Source organism: Aptenodytes patagonicus, chromosome 12, assembly GCF_965638725.1.
Source record: "Aptenodytes patagonicus chromosome 12, bAptPat1.pri.cur, whole genome shotgun sequence".
NCBI lineage: Eukaryota > Metazoa > Chordata > Aves > Sphenisciformes > Spheniscidae > Aptenodytes > Aptenodytes patagonicus.
The window spans coordinates 6,973,643-6,994,071 of record NC_134960.1 but is presented as its reverse complement, the minus strand read 5'-3'; the positions used below and the strand labels follow the sequence as shown (position 1 = coordinate 6,994,071).

General features: G+C 58.0%; 1 protein-coding gene across 1 annotated transcript; it reads right to left on the bottom strand.

The window, feature by feature from the left end:
• Nucleotides 1–1,265: 1,265 nt before the first annotated feature.
• CDX1 (caudal type homeobox 1) lies at nt 1,266–13,770 on the bottom strand. Its single transcript, XM_076350174.1, has 3 exons — nt 13,344–13,770; nt 1,698–1,843; nt 1,266–1,472 (listed from the first exon to the last, which is right to left on the bottom strand). Exons 1-3 carry the CDS (start codon nt 13,768–13,770, stop codon nt 1,266–1,268), a joined length of 780 nt encoding a protein of 259 aa, XP_076206289.1.
• Nucleotides 13,771–20,429: the final 6,659 nt, after the last annotated feature.

Below are 20,429 nucleotides of genomic sequence, written 5' to 3'. Positions count from 1 at the left end.
TGGAGTCCTTTGGGTTTTCAATAAAATAGGAAAACCCCACTTTTCTGCCTTTCTGGAAACCACCTCTCCATCACCAGGGCACGCGCCAGCCCTTCCTCTGCCTGAGATGGCCCCTGTCCACCCTGGCAGCAGCTCCCGGTGCCCACAGCAGCTGCACTCCCTTGGAGCAGCACCTCAAAGCTCTCCCAGTATCGGTCCTTCTGGATGGCCTCAGGTTCTTGCACCTCATCCCGATGGCAAACCTTCTTGTTCTCCTCCCCTTCCCCACTGGAAGGTGGTCTCAGGGCTCAGCAGGGTGGTCCATCTCCTCTCCTCTCCTCTCCTCTCTTCTCCTCTCCTCTCCTCTCCTCTCCTCTCCTCTCCTCTCCTCTCCTCTCCTCTCCTCTCCTCTCCTCTCCTCTCCTCTCCTCTCCTCTCCTCTCCTCTCCTCTCCTCTCCTCTCCTCTCCTCTCCTCTCCTCTCCTCTCCCCGTGCTCCAGGTGGAGCATGGCTGCAGTGCTGCCTTGCCGTGGCACAGCCAGGGGCACTGGGGCTGCTGGACTCGTCTCCGCGTGGCTCTTTGTGGCTGCAGGGGCAGAGCTGGGGGTGCAGGAGCAGGCGCTGCCAGGGTGGCTGGGGAACGTGGGTGGGGATGTGCAGAGACTCTCGCCAAGGGCATGCTCCGGCTTGCCACCATTGCTGTGGTTTGAAGGAGTCCCCCCCTTGGGTCCCATGGCCGAGGGTCCTGCCTGGCTCCCGCAGTCCAACTCACTCTGCCTTCGGCACCCCCCTTCCCAGTGCAGCAGATCCAGGAGACCAGCTCAGCGGAAATTTGTTTTGCCCTGAGTCCAGCCAGGTCTTTTTTCTAGTTCGGTCTTGTTTGAACGGCCCCAAAAGCGCCAGGCAGTTGGATTGCCAGGAGGTCCGAAGGAAGGGTCCTACCAGCTCCACCTGAAGCACCGTAGGAAAGCCATCCTCCACCACCCCCCCTTCCTTCTGCTGACATTAGGACCTTGCTTTGGCCTACAAATACCAGAGACCAGACCGGTGCATGTTTCCTACAGGAGAGCAATACTACCTAACCTATGGTTTTTACATAGGAGAGAGCCCACCAGCCCCTTGGGAAGGTCCTGGTGTCACCTCGCCCAGCCTCGCTGGCCTCCCCGTTGGTTCAGCCGGGGACCATCGTGTCTTTGGGAAGGGGCTGTCACTCTTCAGACCACACGGACCGGCTGGGCTCTGCTGCATAGTGCTTATCTCTTGGTGTCTATAGCTGGTGAAGGGGGTTAAGGCATGAATTCCTCCTTGATCGTCAGCGGAGACGAGGAGACGAGGTTCGGGGCGCTGCTGCTGCAGAGGCCTCCAATGGATCCCGGCGTGCCAACGGCCGGCGGGGTCGGCGTGGTGGTGCTGGTGGGCTGGCTTTGCTGCTGCATCTTCTTTTTGTTCACCTTCCTCTCTTTCGCCCTCCGATTTTGAAACCAGATTTTCACCTGCAGAAAGACAAAGACGGTGATGCAGAGATGGGGACAGATGCAGCTAAGGATGACAACCCTCGGGTCCCCCTGGGGCAGGGGGACCATCCTGGAGTTTGGAAGAGAAGGCAGAGATGCAGAGCAAGGTGGGACCACCGCTGCCTGCTTGGGCTGCAGCCCTTCCCCTCCCCAGCCCCATCTCCACCCGGGATGTGGGTTTTCCCGGGACACCACAGCACTGACCTGCCGCTCGGTGAGCCCGAGGGCAGCGGCCAGCTCGGCCTTGCGGCGGATGGTGATGTAGCGGCTGTAGTGAAACTCCTTCTCCAGCTCCAGGCGCTGGTGGTCCGTGTACACCACCCGGTACTTGTCTTTCGTCCTGGTCTTGCCTGGCAGAGAGAGCAGAGTGGGGGTGAGCCAAGAGGGGATGGAAGGGAGGGGTAGGAGCAGCACCGAGGACATGGAGGACCTACACAGCCACCCGTGGAGAGCTCAGGAGAAACATGGCAATGTCCTGGGGATCAGTGGAAAAGAGCTGTGAGGGTCCTGCTGGATTTAATGCCCATCCTGGGTAGCACCAGGGTGTTTCTCCATGTTGGAAAGCACCTGGGCATTGGGGAAATTGCTTGGTGGAAAGAGCAGGAGGGATCCAGAGGCATCCCGAGAAGATGGACTATAAATCCCACGTGCCATGATACACCATCCCCAAGAGGAGCAGAGCTGCAAGCCCTGTGGTGGGCTGAGGACAAGCTGCCTGCAAAGGTACAGCCTGGGAGGGCTGAGAGAAGCCCAGCTCTTTTCCAGGAAGCCCAAACCCAAGGTGCCATCACTCAAAGGCACACGGATCAGGACAGGGGAAAGAGGTAAAACCCAGGGATGACAGCATTTCTCTGCCACCAAAAGGGTTATTTTCCTCCCCCCGATACCGAGCTCAGACAGAGGGCAGCAGCTTATTCGTTTGGTGCAGTCTTTAAAGATGCACTGAAGAAAGCCCACATGGTGCACAAGTACTCCCAGGGACTGGATCCGTGGGCCAGTCATGTTTGACCGAAGCCAGCCCAATTCTTGACTTGGGGCCCCCCAGATACAGACAGAGCTTGGGGCCATTGAGCCCCACATCTCCTCTGTGCACGAGGCAGCACCTGCCACTTTCTAGCAGAAAAATACAGTCAAAAATAGCCGAGCCGCCTTCTCCATTAGCTCCTTCATTAAATCGCGCACATGCAGGGCGAGCTGCAGAACAAGAGCCAACGGCTTGAACTCTGCCTGGGCCAGGGGCTGCGGGGCGTGCGGGTGGCACTTTGAGGAAGGGTGCCCATGCCCGGCAGTTTGCTGACAAGTCCCTAGTGCTTTCCTCTGCAGAAAAGCCCACGGGTGGGGACTAAACACAGCTGTGAATATTTGCTTCTCCACCCGAAATAACAAAATCCTGTTCCAGGGCGTTGGGAGGGACAGAGCCATGCTTTCAGCTGAGCAGCCACTGTCCTTCCGACTGGGAACCCAGCCATTTGTTTGCCTGGTAGACATGTTTGCCCATCTTCTCCTGAATTGCTGCTGCTGAGAGGGGTGCTACCATGGGAAGGAGCAGGAGCAAGCCCAGAACAGCTCCGTGGATTTTCCCAGGGCTACCCTGGGTGTACCAGAGTGGACAGGATACTGCCCATCACTGCTGCAGATGTGCGGGGAGGGATTTCTAGTGACCCAGCAACCCGTATAACCTCACATTCAGCCTGCCTCCCCCAGGAAAGGGGATCTTTGTGTGCCTGCCATCCTGTTCATCTGTTCCCCCTAACGAGTCCTTGGCACATCCGTCAGTTTGGGCCAAATCTGATCGACATCTAGACATCTCAGCAATATTATTAAATTCTGACCATCCTAGTGGAAGCAGGAGTTTGGGTGGCGCAGAGCAAAAGTGTGCTTCAGAGACTCCAGAGTGGACTCAACACTAATCAGACATCAGAGAATCTCCACACAGCAAAACCCCAGCCCCCAGGCTGCAAATCTGTTTCTCATCCAACTCAATTTTGGTTTTAAGGGTGTCTCTCCCCTGCTTCCCCACTGCAAGGAGATGGGGACTTTCCTAAGCCACCTCTGATGCTGAAAGATAAATGTAACAGAGCATCGGAGACAGGACAACCCACGGCCACGGGATGCTGCGAGTGGGAGAGGTGCTCCCCTGGGGTCATTCCTCTTGCAGCATCCCATGGGATGCCAAAAGGCAGCTGGTTTTCTACTAAATAAACAAAAGCCAGCAAAGGTCCAGCCTCTGCCGTTGGCCACTGCGCAAGCCACGTGTGGAAGCGCATGAGTGTGTGTGCACCCCTGGGTGCACGTGGGAGCCGGGGTGGGCACGGGAGGCGTCTCACCCTGCTGGGACTTGACCCCAGCACTCCCAGGCACAAAAGCAGCAGCCCTGCAATTCAAGTTAGCACCCAGTTTCCATGACTATGTCACTCTCGGTGTCCTCCTGCCATTGCTCCGGGAAGTAGGTGCTGGCATGGGCTCAGCATAACGTGGGCGGGATGATGCCAGGGGCTGGCCGGGATGGCCAAGGGTCCCAGCATGGTCCCCAAGGAGCACCAAAGGGAGGAGGGGAGGAGCATGGCAAGGCTGCAACACGGCCATGAGTAGAAACCAAATCTCCCAGCACCAGGGCTGGGCTTTAGCCGCTAACCCATATTTGAGGGATGTGATGAATTCAGTCACCACTTTAGAGAGTCAGGGAGCCCAGCTCATCCTGGGGCTGTTTGGAAGTGAACACCTAATCCCTCCCCACCACCGCCGAGAGCAGACCTGCCTCTGGCCACACAGGGTGACTGCAGGTAAAAGCAGGGTAAAAAAAGTAATTTGATTGAGCAAGATGTGTATGGAGATGTCTGCAGACACGCGGCTGAAATGCAGCGATTTAGTGCAAGAGGGCTCTACAGCAGCATTCCCGAGCACTTGTCTCCTCTTCGGCACACATCGGCCATGGTGGCTCGAAACAAGACCGACCATGGCACAGCGCAGGGCTGGAGCGATGCCAGGGGCACCTGGCCCACGCAGGACCCCACGCTCCCCCCTCGCTCTCCCACGGGACCCCTGCCCTTCCCCTGGGGTCACTGCCTCCTCTCGCCACCCCGCAGGTGAAGGGTTCGTCGGCGTGAGAAGGGCTTCTGCATCCCAGCCCAGGAGGGACCTGTGCTGAATTTGCAAACACAGCGATTCCCAGGGAGTTACAGAATAAACCAGAGGCGCCAGCGGAGATTTATGTGGAGTTTAGCAGCTCCGTGAGGAGCCGGGCTCCCTCTGTCTGCTCCAGGTTCAGGGACTCCTACAAGTTTTTTTCTTTCTCATATAAATTGAACTTTTTTTTTTCATTTGAAAGCAAAAGCCTTTCTGAAGAGATAATGACTTAAAAATGATCTTATTTGCAATATTGCTATTTGAATGCCACTGCTTGGAGAAAAAACAGCTGGAAAGCAATGGAATTGACAGATAAAGTAAAAAAAAAAAAGAATAAAGAAATAAGGCGGTTTGTGAATACCACGTATGCCATGAATTTCAGCAGGAATTATTATTTCCTGCTGCAGCTGTAAATAGATCCATCACAGCTTGTTCTTTGTTATTCCCTCTTCACCGTTCATCCCTGATGAAGCCTGTGATTTGCCTCAGGTCTGGCAGATACCTGGCCACGCCGGCGAGCCGTCACCGTGTGAGCTGGGCACCAGTCTCTCGCTGCCCAATATCAGATAGCAAAGACTCAAAGCAGAGGGCTCACAACCAAGCCAGAGATGGAAAGTTACTCATCTCGACTAATTGCTGGTTTCGGTGATGTTTGCTGAATTCGGGAATGTATTGTGGGTGATTCACAAGGAAAAGAGAAGGATTCACAAGAAATACTATTGACAATGAATAATGCAACTACCTTGAATATGAATGCTGGGTTACACTTAACTCTCTCCTGGAGACTTTTTATGGCTCTGTGAAAGGAAAGAGGAAATTCGGGATGAGCCAGCCCGGCTCCTTACAGGGAGCCCTCGTACCTACGGGGAAACCCCGGTGCCGCAGCGGGGAGCACGGCCAAGCAGAGGGATGGAGGCACTCCCGCATTTCCAGGGAAGCCCATCGGAGGTGGACCGGGCTGTCCCACGGCACCGGGATAGCCCGGCGCTGCTGCTGCTGCACCGGGAGGGAGCGTGGATGGGGTGCAAAGGGGATGCTGGTGATGCCTCCTAGCACAGCTGCTAGCCCCTTCCAGCCCCGCTATGCATTTAAAGTCTCCCCTTCTTGTCCCCAAAAGACCAGGTAAAGGAACTGCTCAGGCAGCCAAATGGAGCCATTCGCAGGGCCAGTGGGAAGGGTTTCGGCTTTGGGATCAAGGCAGGGCCAATGGCTGCGTGGGGAGAGGGTATCGTTACCACTGTTAATATGTAACCCTAATAGCACTCACCTGAGCTGTGATTAGATAAGGGAATAGCTTTAATGTGCTGTGCAAACCCCAAAGGATGCGCTCCTGAGTGTGCATGCACACACACTCGCACACACGCGGGGGGACGGGGTCCCGACCCCCAGCCCGGATCTGCTCCCCACGGCAGGCCTGCCCTGGGGATGGGGGTGCTGGAGCTCCTACCCTGGACTGCAGCTGCCGGGGAAGCAGGGACAGGGGAAGGGAAAATCAAGCCAGATCCCTGTGCCCACCATCCCGGGCTCTGCAGCCTGATGGCCACAGCAGAGGCTGCCAGGGAGGTGGTAATTCACCCTCTCCAGCCCTGGCCTGCCCAAAGGACGGCTTTAAATAAGAAACGGTCCTCCAAACACCTTAAAAGATAGGCTATAGGGTGATGGGGTATTTTGAGGCTGGTGTGAGCAGCTTTAGGAAGCGCTGGGAAAGGGCTGGTTCAAACCAGGGAGGAAAGAGACCATGGAGTGGCAGCAGCACCCTGGCAGGAGGCAGAAAGTAGCGAAGGAGCAAGAGCTGGCATACGTTTTTTGGAGCTTGTCTTTTCCCCAGTCCCACAGAGCGACGCACCCGGCCCAGTGTGCCCAGGACAGCCAAGAGGGGATCAGGCCAGCTCCGAACAGAGCATCCCTATCCGCGGGACACAGCCCTCCCAGCCACAGCAGGAGCAGCACGGCTGCCAGCAGCAAGGAGCATAAACCTGTGCACTTTTCTAAAGGTCCCTATTTCACAGGTCAAAGCAGCTCAAAATTGCAGCAGCTGCAAGCCCTGGCTCCGTGGGAAGCCGCTATGCAGCCATCAGGGCTCCGATCAGGGCAGCCGGGGTACAGCAGCCCCGACCCGCTCGCCGGAGCCGCCGAGATGAGAGCCCACCGCAGTGCCGGCTGTCGCGCCCCACCGCAGAGGTCCCCGAGGTCTGGGGACACGGGCGCGTTGCATGCTGCTTTGCACGGGAGGTGCTGGCGTGGGGGACGGCGGCGTTGCTGCCAGGCCGGCCGGCCCTGCGGCTGCTCAGCGGCTCTTGCACGCCCCACTGCACGGCGGCTCCTCGCATGACCGGCATGAAAAGCCTGGGCAACGTGCTCCCGGAGCAGCCCTGCGTGGTCTCACCTTCCTGGCGATGCTCTGGCCACGCAGTGGCTCCATCAGTACAGCCTCGTCTGCCTGTCTGTCTGTACCGGGTGCGTTTCCACACCATCTGATGGCACTACAATATTTTACTGCTGAAAAACATCAGGTGTGAATGTCCCGTCACCAGTGAGCACCAGGGAAAGAACTCGTCCACACTGGAGTTAAAGTGCAGCAAGACGGAGTGCAAGGCTTTCCCCCCCAGGGTGGGTGCTTTCTCTCCATGATAAAGCTGCTTTATTCTGAATGAGCAGCATCTACTTGCAAGGAGGATAAAATCCTCTGGTCCCAGAAGAATCGGTGCTCTATCAGGATTTGCCATTCCTCCCCAGGGAAAGCATCAAGGAAAACTTCCCCACACCCCCGGTATAGCTTAGGCAATGCTACGGATGGAGAAACCGAGGCACAGAAGCAGTTTCAAACCAGAGTGGAGTCCCAGGGTCGGCGCTGTGGGCTCTGATCACTGGTGGGACTCCCTGGACAGCTTAACCCCCAGTCCTTCTGCAGCTCCGTGGGGGGAAATCCCCCCACACACTGCAAAAAGGGGGGCAGCCGGCAGAGTGATGCCCCATGACAGAGACCCCAGGCCTGGGAGAGGGCTGGGGTTAGCTCCTAATGCTCAGGAGCCTCCAGGCTGGCTGTAGTCGCCCCGATCTGGCAGCCAGATGTGCTCCAGCTGCCTCTGTGTGGAGGGGTCGATGCTCCCTCTGCCGAGCAGAGGTGACGGCAGCCGCGCTACGCAGCAGTGATGCTGACGCTCGGGACAGACAGCCCAGCTCATTTCACTGTCCCTAAACCTCAGGGGAGACCTTATCACACTCTACAACTACCTGAAGGGAGGTTGTAGCGAGGTGGGTGTCGGTCTCTTCTCCCAAGGAACAAGCGATAGGACGAGAGGAAACGGCCTCAAGTTGCACCAGGGGAGGTTTAGATTGGATATTAGGAAAAATTTCTTCACTGAAAGGGTTGTCAAGCACTGGAACAGGCTGCCCAGGGAAGTGATGGAGTCACCATCCCTGAGGGTATTTAAAAGATGTGTAGATGTGGTGCTTAGGGACATGGTTTAGTGGTGGACTTGGCAGTGTTAGGTTAACAGTTGGACTTGATGATCTTAAAGGTCTTTTCCAACCTAAACGATTCTGTGATTCTATGATTCTAAAACCACGCCACTTGTCCTGATGGCTTTCTAGTCTCCTGCATACAGAGGATCAAGCTCTGTGCTTCCCAAAAAGCCCCACAGCTTTGCTATAAGTGAGTGTGTGTGGCTGGGGGTTGCTTGCCTGGAGGTTTTGGGACTGGCAGAGCCGGGAGGCAGAGACCAGGGCTTGTTACACAGCACAGTCATGCAGGGCAGCCCGGCTGCTGGGAAGGGGCAGAAACACCTGGGCAAAGAGACGGATTCGGAGAGCGCAGACCGGTGCGCAGGAGCACAGGCTGACCTCGGCTGGGCTCCGCACTGCCGGCACAGCGGGACTGGGCCAGATCTGCACCCACACCCACGCACGTGGGTGAAGGCACCCCTCCTGCAAGCCTCATCTTCCTCCCAGGAGGTGCAAACCCCAAGGGGATGAGGAGCAGGCCGCCAGTGGTTGCAGCGAGCTGGCGGTTCCCCATCACAACCCCATGCTCTTGGACATGGAGCAACATGGCAGGAGATGCTTCAACCCTGGGGGCAGCAACCGGAGGCTGGGTGTTGGGGCAAGCATTTCCCAGCCCTGCTGGGAAAATTCAACCCTTTATTTTGGCAACTGGCAGATTCCTTTGGTTGCTCCCATGGTTTTACGAGCGCCGAGCCAAGCGCCGCCAGCCAGGCTCCTGCGCGGGGTCAAAGACCGCACCAGCGCGGGAGGGCGAGGAGTGCCGGGGCGGCGCGCGGGCTGGCGAGCGCACGTGGGCTGGAAACAGCCCGTTTCAGAGCATCGCCTTCACTCCAGCCCCGCAGCACAGAGCCCAGCTCATCTGGATCAGCCGCCTGGCTGGATTTGGCCTGCCTGCGGCAGGAGGAGGAGGAGGACAGCAAGGCGGTGGTGGTGCTGGCTGGGCACCGGGACTTCTCTCCCCCTTCGCAGCCCCATAGGGTTCAGCCCATCCTTACCGTGGGGCAGCGTGGGGGAAGGATCTGGCCCCTTATCCGGGCGATCGCAAAACTAACAGCACTGGAGTGGGCGTCCTTGAAGGGTCCCCTGTAGGAAACATCTGCCATTGGCCAGAGGTTTAAAGTGTCCCTCTGCTAATCCCGGGGTATTAGCCAGCCAAGCCCATCACGTAGGTACCGCCAGTGCTCCAGGGAAGCCCTTTTTGTTCAAGGAAAGTCAATTCTAGGAAAGTTTGAAAGGCCTGTACCTTGGCCAGCAGGCTAAGCAGTCAACAAATGGCAGCTGGGGCCAGGAGCAGGTTGTGGGTTAATAATTCAAGGGGAGAAGACCAATGGGGCCCGATGCACGCACACACCGAGTGAGCCGGGGGAGCAAAGGGTCTCAGGGGGAGTGACCATGTCCTAAAGAGGGGTCCCCCATGCAGGGACTGATTGCGGAAATGCACCGTCCTCCAGTCACCACCATCACCCCAAAACGTACCATGCACGGCATGAACCCCGCCTGTCCAGGAAAAATGGTTCTGTCTCATTATTGGGGTTTTTACTCTTTCCTCCAGCTTTCATGGACCTCACTAGGGTAACAAATAGAGCTGGAAAACTGAGCTGGAAATAGTGAAAACTGAGACAGAAAACCGCACACCCAGCAAATCACTGCTCACCCACGCTTGGAGCGTCACTATTTGCTCTCCATCACCCCAAAACCTGCCCGGACACCACAGGCACTGATACCACGCGGAGTCCCGAGCACATTTGCCCCCCAAGGGATGCCCCAATTGCACTTTCACTTGCAATATTTAGCACTGCGGCCCCAGCTTGATTAGTGACCTAAAAGCCAGACCAGAAGCAGTAGCTGAGGATTTGCATAACTAACGAGCAGAGGGTGAATTTCAAAGTTCAGCCAGCCGTCGTTTCCAGCCGCCTTCCTGAGCTTTTTATAGAGCCGGGGTGCAATTCACAGGGAAGTTTGCAAATAATTGCGAATAAAGAGGAAGCATGAGGCTCTGACACGCTGCTCGCGAAGATTTTATGAGCAGAAAAAGAGGTGACATCGGAGAGAGAAATGAGGCCTGGGGACATCTTCCAGCTTGGTTCCCTTTAACTCCCGATTTCCAGTGACCAGCCCTCTGGCGTTGCAATCCCTTCTGCTGCAGGGTTGTCCTGACTCAGCCGGGTGAAGCAGGCACGTATTTAGCAACAGGTATATAAAATCATCCCCCTGTAAAGCCTGACTCTGCAATGAGTCACTGGGAGATTTCTCATTGATTTTTCTCTGGATCGCATTTGCAGAACCCCCCAACACACTCATATTCCCTGCATAACATTTTCTTTTAACACCCCACAGCTCTTTCCCAAAAGCTTTCAAACTGCGGCCAAGAGCTGTTTATATAAGGCAAGACAGAGAGGGAACCTTAATTTACAACCCTCTGAAGTATTATGATTTATAGCACTTGCAGTGAAACTGTTGATATTTATAGCAAAAAAGTCCATGTATTCATTTCCTATTCCCACTGCGGTGAGATGGGTAGTTAATCAATCCAGACTGATTAAAATCCAGTTTATTGATTTCAATAAAATAATTCATCTAAGAATTTCACCCTTATCTATGTCAAACCATTCTCTGCCCTGCTCTCTTTCAAGCTTAATGGAGAAAGGCTGTTGTTTTTTTTTTTAATTAAAGGGCAGCCCTGGAAAACACGGGGCTGCATCCCACCATCTCCCAACACATGGTCCCACCGCAGCCGAACCCTGCAGCCGCTTGGCAACCGGCAGCGCTGGGCTTGGACCCAGCAGAGATGCAAGGACAGATCCTTAATCTCCAAGTGCCCTAAAAAGGGACCTCGCTGGTCATCCGACCTGGGAAAGCACCACAAGAAAGGGGCTTTCACCCCAGCACCCACCCCCGCATCGCTGGGCTGGGGCAGCTCCTCCTCTGCGTGCAAGGGGAACAAGGCTGATTTATTTCTCCCTTTGTATGTATTTAATCTAAGAGATACAAACTAAGCAACTAATGATATTTTTCCAGAATTCAATCAACTCAATTGTCATCTAACTCAATCAGAGGCACTTTCAAGCCCCTGTTTTATCTTGGCCCCACTGCTGGGGGTAAAACCGTGCCCCTGATCCAGAGGAGAGGTGTGCTGATGCCTTTCTCCCCTCATTAATTTTCCCTCCCACCTCCTCTCCGAGACGTTCGGACCTACAAAACCTGCAGAAGTGGGGGGGTCCCAGCTGCATGGGGGGGCTGCAGGATCACACCCCACTTCCACCCCGGGGCAGAGGGAAGCCCTCAGCCCCGGCACGCTTGTGGGTCTCCATCACTGGGTATGGGGGGAGGCATTTTTCCTAAATAGGTATATTCAGTGCTTAAAATGGGCCCGGAAATACCAGCCTGCCTCTCCCCTCCTCTTTCCAGACAGGGGCTGGTTTTTTCCGTTTATCGGGATGTTCTGCCTGCTCCACCGCAGCCACTGGTCCCGCTGGGACGGCCCCGGCCCCATCCCCATCCCTGCCACACGGATCCGGTGAACACGAGGAGCTATTTTACATTCTGGAAGACCCCAGGCACCTCTGCACGAGCCCCTTGCTTGGCCAGCCCCACGCAGGGACAGCGGAGAGCCAGAAACAAGCCTAAAATTGGAGACATTTTGCAAACAGAGAGCCCTGGCCCCGATGCCAGGGATATGGGGCAACCGAAAGCAAACTCGCCCCCGAGATATGCACAGACCACTCCTGTAGTGAGTTTGGCCCCCGCAGTGCTCTGCAGAGCTCATGGCCAGCACCGGAGAGGGGTGGCGGGTCTGGGCAAGCCCAGCGGGCAGAGGGTCCCGCTGCGGGCAGGACGGGTCCAGGCTGGGCTGGCAGCGGCGATCGCAGCCTGGAGGGGAAGATGAAAGGGCGCAGGCAGGGCAGGACAAAGGGCCCCGCACCTCACCTCGCTGCCAAAGGAGCCGGCCACCATCTCCATGACAAAGCGAAGCCCTTGTCAATTTGGGCTGGCCCCAAGGGGGGATCTGCCCACCGCCTTTGAAGTGGGCAGCAGGGCCCCCCCCCGCCCAGCGAGGGCAGGGGGCTGGGGTTGACCAGACGCCTCCCCCGCCCCCGGGTCAGGAGTTCAGCAGGGACAGGACCCCGGGGACAGGGGGACAGGGCCCTGGGGACAGCACGGCCGCTCGGTGCCCAGGCCAGCGGTAGGCACAGGAGCGGGGGCACCCGCTCACGCGGCGCACGGCACCCACACGCTGCGCACACGCACACACAGCGTGCTGCACCTGGAACACCCGCATGCACCCTCCACGTGGCACGGTCCCCAAACGCACCGCACTTTGCACACACACCACACACGCACCCCGCGCCTTGCACACGCACCACACATGCGCGCACACACGCCGCGCCTTGCACACGCACCACACATGCACACACACACCACTCCTTGCACACGTACCGCACACGGCACTGTCCTCAAGAGTGCACCTTGCACGCGCACAGTGAGCATGTAGCATCCCCTGTACACATCACTGGCGCTGTCTGTACAGCAAGCCCCATACACACATACTGCTTATGGCACCTTGCACACGCACACAGAGCCTATAGCACCTCACGCGCACTGAATACATCTTACATACATACACACAGTGCGTGCAGGACCTTCCCTCCCCATATATACATATGGTACCTTCCCTGTACAGATATACACACACACTACACATGCAGGCAGCATAAGGCACCTTGCACACACGTACGCACACCCCCCATACACGGGCTCTCACACGCAGCTGCACGCCAGCTCACAGCCACTGCCCCGCATGCTCCCCCTTGCACACACAAGACACCCCGTCCAACACCCCCTCGGGGCTGGCAGGGCCCTGGGATCCTGGGGGTGTCTGGCTCTGCCCATCTTACCCAGTGGCGGCAGGCGAGGGCAGGGGTGCAGGAGCAGAGACCGGCCAGGGAAAAGGACTTTCCAACCATATAACCCCAGCAGTCAGCAACGCAGAAGGATGGTACCCTCCCTGCCCATCCTCGGCCCCTGCCACCTCAGCAGTGGGGTCTCCCTGCTCTTTGGGGACCAGGCGCCATGCCTAGGGCAGGCCAAGCATGCTGTCCCTCCCAGCAGTCCCCATGCAGGGAGAGCCGTGGAGCAGGATCCGGCCCCGCAGGACTTCAAGCTCAGGAATCCTCTGCACCAAGGAAGGCGCAGGGGTGCAGGGCTGGGGGGTTTCCTTACCGCTGCTGCTGGTGCTGGGAATGCTGCGCCTCATCCACTCGTATGGGGTGCGTCTCTGGGCGTTAGGGGAGAGCTGGGGGACCGAGCTGCTGATGGGCGGAGGCAGGAGTCCAGAGCCCGGGGGCTGGATGGGGTTAAAATCTGGGGGGCTGAATCCAAACTGCCCCGGGCTGGCGGTGGAAGGAGCAGCGGTGGTCCCATAGGAATGCCAGTCCTCCTTGGCAGGGGTGTAGGGGGAGCCCCAGGCGGCCGCTGGCTGCCCGTGGTGCGGGTCGTTGTTAATCCCCGGCACATGGTGGTAGCTGGCGAAGTCCGAGTACTGGGGCGGCCCCGGCATGTAATTCTGGGGGTTGAGGTTGAGGCTGGGATGCCGGACGGGGCTAGGATACATGTTGGTGTCCTTATCCAAAAGATAACCTACATACATCTTCCCCAGCCGGCTCCGCACACATGCTGCACCGCCGTGCCACCGGCTGCGGGCCGGGTTTGGTTTGGCAGGGAGGCGGCCGCCCCTCCTTCGCCGCCGCTCACCTGGGCGCCTTGGGGAGCTGTGTCCCGGGGCCAGGCACCTCCCTGCCCACAGGCTTTTATTGGGCCCAACCTCTCGCAGCATTTGCATTGAAAGGCAGGTTTGCATTTCAAAGTGCAGGAACCCCAGCGGGCGAGGGGGGCGAATTCAAACCTCCCACCCCGGCTGCAGGGGGGCCGAGGTGGTGGGTGACCCCAGGGAGCACGGAGGACCCCGCGTCCCCTCTGCTGTCACCACCCCACAGCTGTCCCCACGCCACCAGCCATGGTCCCTTTGTATCAGCCGGCTTTGGGGACACTAGGGCATAGCGGGTGTCACCAGCAAGAATGCCCCAAGGGAGCCCACCCCATCCCTGAAGCCATCTGTACCCCAGGAGCAGGGTGCCTTGGTCTGAGCCCTTGTGTTAAAGCCCAGCTGCAGGCAGGGGACAAGCTGGGCTGTGCCTGCCACCAGCCCTGTCCCCACATTGGGGGACACCGAACCCTTGCTCTGGGGTGGTGCTTTCCCACGCCCAGTAGCAGCATCCGCCTGATTCGGAAATGGGGGACTGGTGGGAAGGGAAGGCTCTGGGTCCCCCTGCATTTACTCCATCCGGGGACAAACCCACCCCTCCAACCCCGATAGCAAAGCTCAGCCCGGCCCCAGAGAGCGGGACAGACAGACAGACAGAGCTAGCTGTGTGCAGGGGGAACGCCCCTACCATGGACCCAACAGGGAGTCCCTGGGCTCCGACATGGCTCCAAGGGGCTCCCGACCCTGCAGCAAGAGGAGTTTCTCATCTGTTTCCTTTCTTAAAGAAGCAAGAAGATCCCCATACATTTTCTGATAGGGAAACCCAAGCAGAAACAGGACCCCCGCGAAGCCGCGTCTGCCTGCAAGGTGGGATGTGGGAGATCACCCGCTCGTCACCCGTCAGGCCAGACACACCTCTGCTCCGGAGGCGGGTGGGGGACTGAGGATCAGCTCTGTGCCATCCAGGCCAGAAAACCCCATCATCTGCAGCCGGGAGCCTCTTCCCCACCAACATCCCCCTCCCCACTGGTGTCACACTCCGGCTGTGCTGGCCACCACTGTTGTAGTCACAGTCATCGTTTGCAGGCTGGCTTTTTCTCCTCAAACCAAAGCACAGCCCCGCAGAGGCTCCAGGAGGGTGTTTTGTCACCTCCCCAAGGCCACCTCTGTCCTTTTCTCTGCACCAGCCCCTTTCCCTGCTGGAAACATGAGCAGGGTGAGGACTGGTCGGTCCTCACCCTCCCGGGACAGCAACAGCCTGGAATTTGACAATAAGAAACAGAAAAAAGAAAAAAGAAAAAAAGAAAAAAGAAAAAAGAAAAAAGAAAAAAAGAAAAAAGAAAAAAGAAAAAAGAAAAAAAGAAAAAAAGAAAAAAGAAAAAAGAAAAGAAAAAAGAAAAAAGAAAAAAAAAGAAAAAAGAAAAAAGAAAAAAGAAAAAAGAAAAAAGAAAAAAAGAAAAAAGAAAAAAGAAAAAAAAAGCAGGGAAAAAAGAGATTTAGAATGAAATTGAGAGGAGGGGATAAAATAAGAGACTTTCAGAGCTTTTTCCTGATATGAACGTGGGAAGTGTTTCCAGTGTGGAATTGCCTCCCAGATTTGTGGGGTTAAAAGGAAAATGGTAACAAAACCAGCAAAGCCTCTCTGACTCAAAGAGCTCAGTGCATTTGACGCACAACCATTTCTTGCTCTTCCCCCCCTGCAGCCGGTGGCAGATGTCCCCAGCGTTAGCCGGTGGGTTGGGGACAGCACCCAGCCCCTCGTGCTCCCTGGGGCCCCGCTCGCTCCCACGCCAGCCCTTCCTCCCCACGGCATCCTGAGCTCTCCTGTGTTCATAGAGGGATCGGCACGTCCCCGAGCCCCTGCGGCACTGCTGTCATCTGTTTGCTCACGGTGGACTTTGCAAGAGCTCGCTGTACCCACCTCGCAGCCCTCCCAGCCGCAGCCAGGCCAGGCTGCTGCCGTTCCCATCCTGCAATCAAGCACAGCGCGCTGGAGCCATAACGGGGCAGCACCCCTAACCGCGGAGCTGTGGACCCGCAGCGGCTCTGCATCAGCCCTGGATGCCTCGTCCCATTGCTCCAGCCCCGATTCCGACTGAAACTGGCTGAAAATATTACACGGATGTCCCTGTGCCACATCCACTCCCCGCAAAGAGGTGGGAGCCAGGATGAGATCAAAGGGGGATGGTAAGAGGTAGGGGATCTGGTTTGCAAGAAGGGAGCAGAGTAAAACCCCAGCAATGGGAAATCAACCCCAGCAATGGGAAATCACCCCCAGAGCTGGCATCGCCCGGGCTCTGCCTCCTGAGACCTGGCGAGGTACCACGAGAGGTGAGCAATTTGCAGCATCCTCCCTGTGCCCCCCAGCATCCCCGGCCCCTCACCCAGCCTTGTCCTGTCTCCCTCCCTCGTGACAAAGGTGACCGTCATGACCGTCTCACCCGGTGATGATCTCAGCTCACGCCACAGCGCAGATTGATTGATGCGCCGTATAACCCCATCTATTCTGTTTTTTTCCCAAGGTCTCAGTGCAACCATGGCTTTGTTTAAACAAGAGAGCCAAGGCCTTCTTCCTCCTCCTCCAGCAAAGAGACGCTGGCTCAGGGAGTGGGAAAAAAAGAAGAAAATCCCCCGTGAGTGGATGCTGGGCGGTACGGAGGGACGCAGGTGGCTGATGGGCCCCACCCCAGGGGCACTGCATTTCAGGGATGGGGGCTGCTGGGGTTATTCCTGCTGCTGGCTGTTTCCCGCGGGCGGTGACGGGCAGCCCAGGCCCCCCTTTCCCTTTTCCCAGCCCATGGAGCCAAGGCCAAGGGCTCAGGCAGCTGCTGGGGACTGGGGGTCCAGGGGTCCGGGGGCAGCACCCCACACCTGCATCCTCCCTGTGGCAGGTGAAGGGCTTAGTGGGGCGTAGCATCACCAGGTGCCTGCTAACAGCCACGAGCTCCCTTGGCACAGGGTGAAGGGGGCAGGGGAAGACAATTGGGCCATAAAGATCTACCGATGATAACTTCCCTCTTTTCCTTTTCTTTGGCCTGTTTATTACTGGTGAGTATTATGGTTGGCAAAGTTTATGCTGGGGGAGAGGCAGGTGAGGAGCCCTCCATGGGCTCCCCTCCGTGGGCTCCCCGAGGAGCATCCCAGCTGCTCCTCCCCCAGTACTGAAGGGTACTGCTGGGGACCCTCCGTGCCCCAGGATGCCACCCACACCAGGGTCCCATGGGTGAACAGGTCAGGGGCTGCCAGAGCCCCTGGGGGTCCCCAGCTGGATGAGAGGAGGTGGCAGTACCCTCTCTATCCACCCCAGAGACCCCCAGCAGCAAACCCAGCCTGGGGAGCTCCTGCTAGTCCTCCAGCCCTGAGATTCCTGGTGGAAACCAGGCAGATGCGGCGGAGAGGGAAAGCGGCCAGGGTTCCCCCGACGCTCCCTGGGGCTCGGTGCTGCTATCCGTGATCGAGTGATGCCATCTCCTGGAAGCAGGAGAGCTGGGGAAGGGAGGGCCGGGAGGTCCCCAGGGCCAGGCTGCAAGCAGCTATCACAGATGGAGCAGGTTTGCAGGGGAGACCACCCCACCACCTCCTCCTCCCATGGAGGAGGCACTCACCCCAGGAAACCAAGCCCTGCCTTGTCCCCCGGCTTGCTCTGAACCCCCACCATGGTTTCGGCAGGGCAGGAAGATGCCCACAGAGGGTCGGGTGGGTGCCTTCCCTCACTCCCCTTTCCCCCCAGAGCCTCCTGCTCCACCACCTCCCTGGCAGCCCCATGGGCCCGTGGCCTCCCCACTCCCCCCAGCCCCTGTTGCTCCCAAAGGCAAACCGGTGGCCTCAGACCAGCACATCCCAGAGCTGCGTGGCCCCATGCGCACCCCAGCCCAGCCAGCACCTTCCTCCCATTCCCCAGCTTCTCCTGCCACCGTCCTGCAGCAGGAGGAAAGAGAGAGCAGAGCATGTCTCCTATGCATAATTCCTGCCATACACCTTTGGAGCAGCATCCCAGAGAGCAAGGGAGGGATGCGGCAAGCACAGCTGCCCCACCGAATTCCCCGAGAGCATCCCCTCCTCTCTGGAAACGGAGACATCAGTGCAGCCGTCTTGCAGAGGACAACCCCCTGCTCAGCTCCATCAGCCCCACTGCACACTCTCGTGTGCCCTTTGGCTTTTCCCAGATGCCTGAACTGCAACTCTGCTAGCACTTGTGTCCCTGTGCTGAGGAGGGCTCTGCAGAGCTGGTTCCCAGAGAGTTGGGTGCTGGACCGGGATAGCCCAAACTGATGTGCTGCCAGCACTGCCGTACAGCCCCCTTCTCCCCTCCCCAGGGCTCGGTGTTGCTCTTTGGGATCAGCTTTCCCAGCAAAATGCAAATGCCACAAATCTTGGGACGATCCTCAAGAGGGCATTGGGGACAGGGACATACACTGGCATCTCTCATTGCTTTCCAGCGTGTGCGGGGCCCCTGCTCTCACCGGGTTGGTGATGCGATTCCCCCTGCACCGGCACAGAGCTGGGTGCTCGCTGTGCAGCCGATGGGTGCTGAGCACGGCTTGCCCACCCAGCCTGCAACAGGAGACACGGGGTCCCGAAGGTGGCCAGGGCCTGGCGGGGAGCATCCTGGCCGTGTTTCGCTCCTTCACCACGTCTCAGGCACTGCGTAAGCAGAGGGTTAACGATTCCCACATTAAGTGGCTGCAGATGTGTGGGAAAGTCTGGGGCGACCGGACGGCATCGCTATTAGTATTCACCCAGGAGCCTGCCGCTGCCTCCTGGGGCTCTGCGGAGCACATTTAATACCAAGGCTCATCATGGGGGTTAGGAAGAGTGCGTGGGACAGGGGGCGGAAAGACCTCGAGGCAGGGAGAGGCAGTGGGCTAGCATCCTCCGCTGCTGGCTAGTGCCTCCTCCAAGCACCTGAACCCCGGGGGATGTAGGGAACGGGCCAGCATCTGTAGGGACACAGCACCGTATGGCGTATGGTTCAGTGATACCTCCTGACACCACTGTCACCCTGTGGTGTCCGTGACCAGCGTTCACGGTGCCGCAGGGTGCTCTCCAGCCTGGGATGCTCCCCAGCACATTGTGCTCAGCCACATGGTCACTCTGGAAGGAGGCCGGCACTTTCTGCCTCCCTTTCCTCCCTGGGCACTGCTGTCACCCACCGCCACCCTGGCAAAGCAGGACCATGCACAGGGCAGCGGTTCCTCCAGAGGCCGGGGCAGAGCTCTGGAAAGGGCTGGATGAAGCCTCCATGCAGCTCTCCCCAGGGCCCAAGAGATGGATCCAGCCAGGAGCAAGTGCTGACAGCTGCTGCGCCGGATGGGTTGCCCAGATGTGGTGCCATGCTCCCCGGCACCTGCCACTCCTCTTTTGTGGTCTGCGGCTCAACACCGCATCAGGGCGATGCTGAAATTCCTGGGCTGACTTGGAGTTGATAGAGACTCGAAGGAACTGAAGCCAGGGGCGAATCTGGCCTTCGTTAAACCTTCGGAGAAGTGGGAAAGGCTGACATCTGCTGCTTCTTTCCTACCTGCCTCTTACCCGCTGGCACATGGGACCTGTCGCTGACTCCAGCACAGCCGTTCCCACCATCATGTTGGGTAACCTGGCTCTGGTGTCTCTTCTCCACGTCAGGCGCGGGATATGGGCTTTTCCCTGTGGTCCCAGCTCTGCCTGGGATGGGGCAGGATGTCAGAGAGCTACTCTGATCCAGGTGATGCCAGAGCAGTCCAAATACCCTGGAGTGTCCCTATCTCAGTGGCTGCTGTCCCCACCAGAAACGCTGCACTGCATGACCCCAAGCCCTCGCTAGCACTTAACGATGCTTATTGAGGCTGGAAATCTCAGCCAAGAGCAGCTCTGGCAGCCCACACTGCAGCTGTCCCAGCCCTGGGGGAATCACTAAGTCCTGCAAGTGCCACAAACGGGGGTGCAGGCGCCAAAAATAGAGGTGAGCAATGAAAGGGGGGGGGGGTGAGGCAGAGGTAGCTGAGCTGCTCCCTTCTGCCCACGCGCTCACACAAGCAAGTCCCTCTGGCTTCGGTGCTTCCTCTGAGCTGGCCTTTCCCAGGAGCTGCCATAACCCCGACGTGCTGTTCCTAAACAAAGTGCGCAGCCCTGGATGCTCCCTGGGGACGTATAGCACGGGCCGCCATGTGCTTGCCGGGATGCTGTGGGCTCTCCAGGGCCCTCTCAGCATCCCAAAACAATGAACCTTGGCCTTTGCAGACTTCTCCTGGGAGAGGGTTTTGTTTGCCGAGGTTGTCCCTGCTCTCAGCCCGGGAGGGGGTATTGGGGTCATTTGTTTGCAGGGGGAAGAGGTGGGGAATACATCCCACCTCAGGATCAGGATGGTCTGCCCTCAAGCGTGGTCCATGCTAGCTTTTCCACCCCCTGCTCACCCCAGGTAGACCATCCCCGGTGCGAGGGGCCCAGCAGGATTGTACCAGCGGGTTTCTCCCTCTCCTGCTGCATTGGGAGCAGCGATGCTGTCCTTGAAGGGGAGACGCTGCCGGGAAACAGCTCTGCTGAGCTATTCCCAGCAGCCCACATGT

What these genes read in the sequence shown, in the direction of transcription:
- CDX1 (XM_076350174.1), bottom strand. Translation starts at nt 13,770, where the DNA reads ATGTATGTAGGTTATCTTTTGGATAAGGACACCAACATGTATCCTAGC. An exon ending in TCCCAGCACCAGCAGCAGCG is followed by an intron (nt 1,844 to 13,343) that starts GTAAGGAAACCC and finishes TCTCTCTGCCAG; the next exon opens with GCAAGACCAGGACGAAAGAC. An exon ending in TCGGGCTCACCGAGCGGCAG is followed by an intron (nt 1,473 to 1,697) that starts GTCAGTGCTGTG and finishes GTCTTTCTGCAG; the next exon opens with GTGAAAATCTGGTTTCAAAA.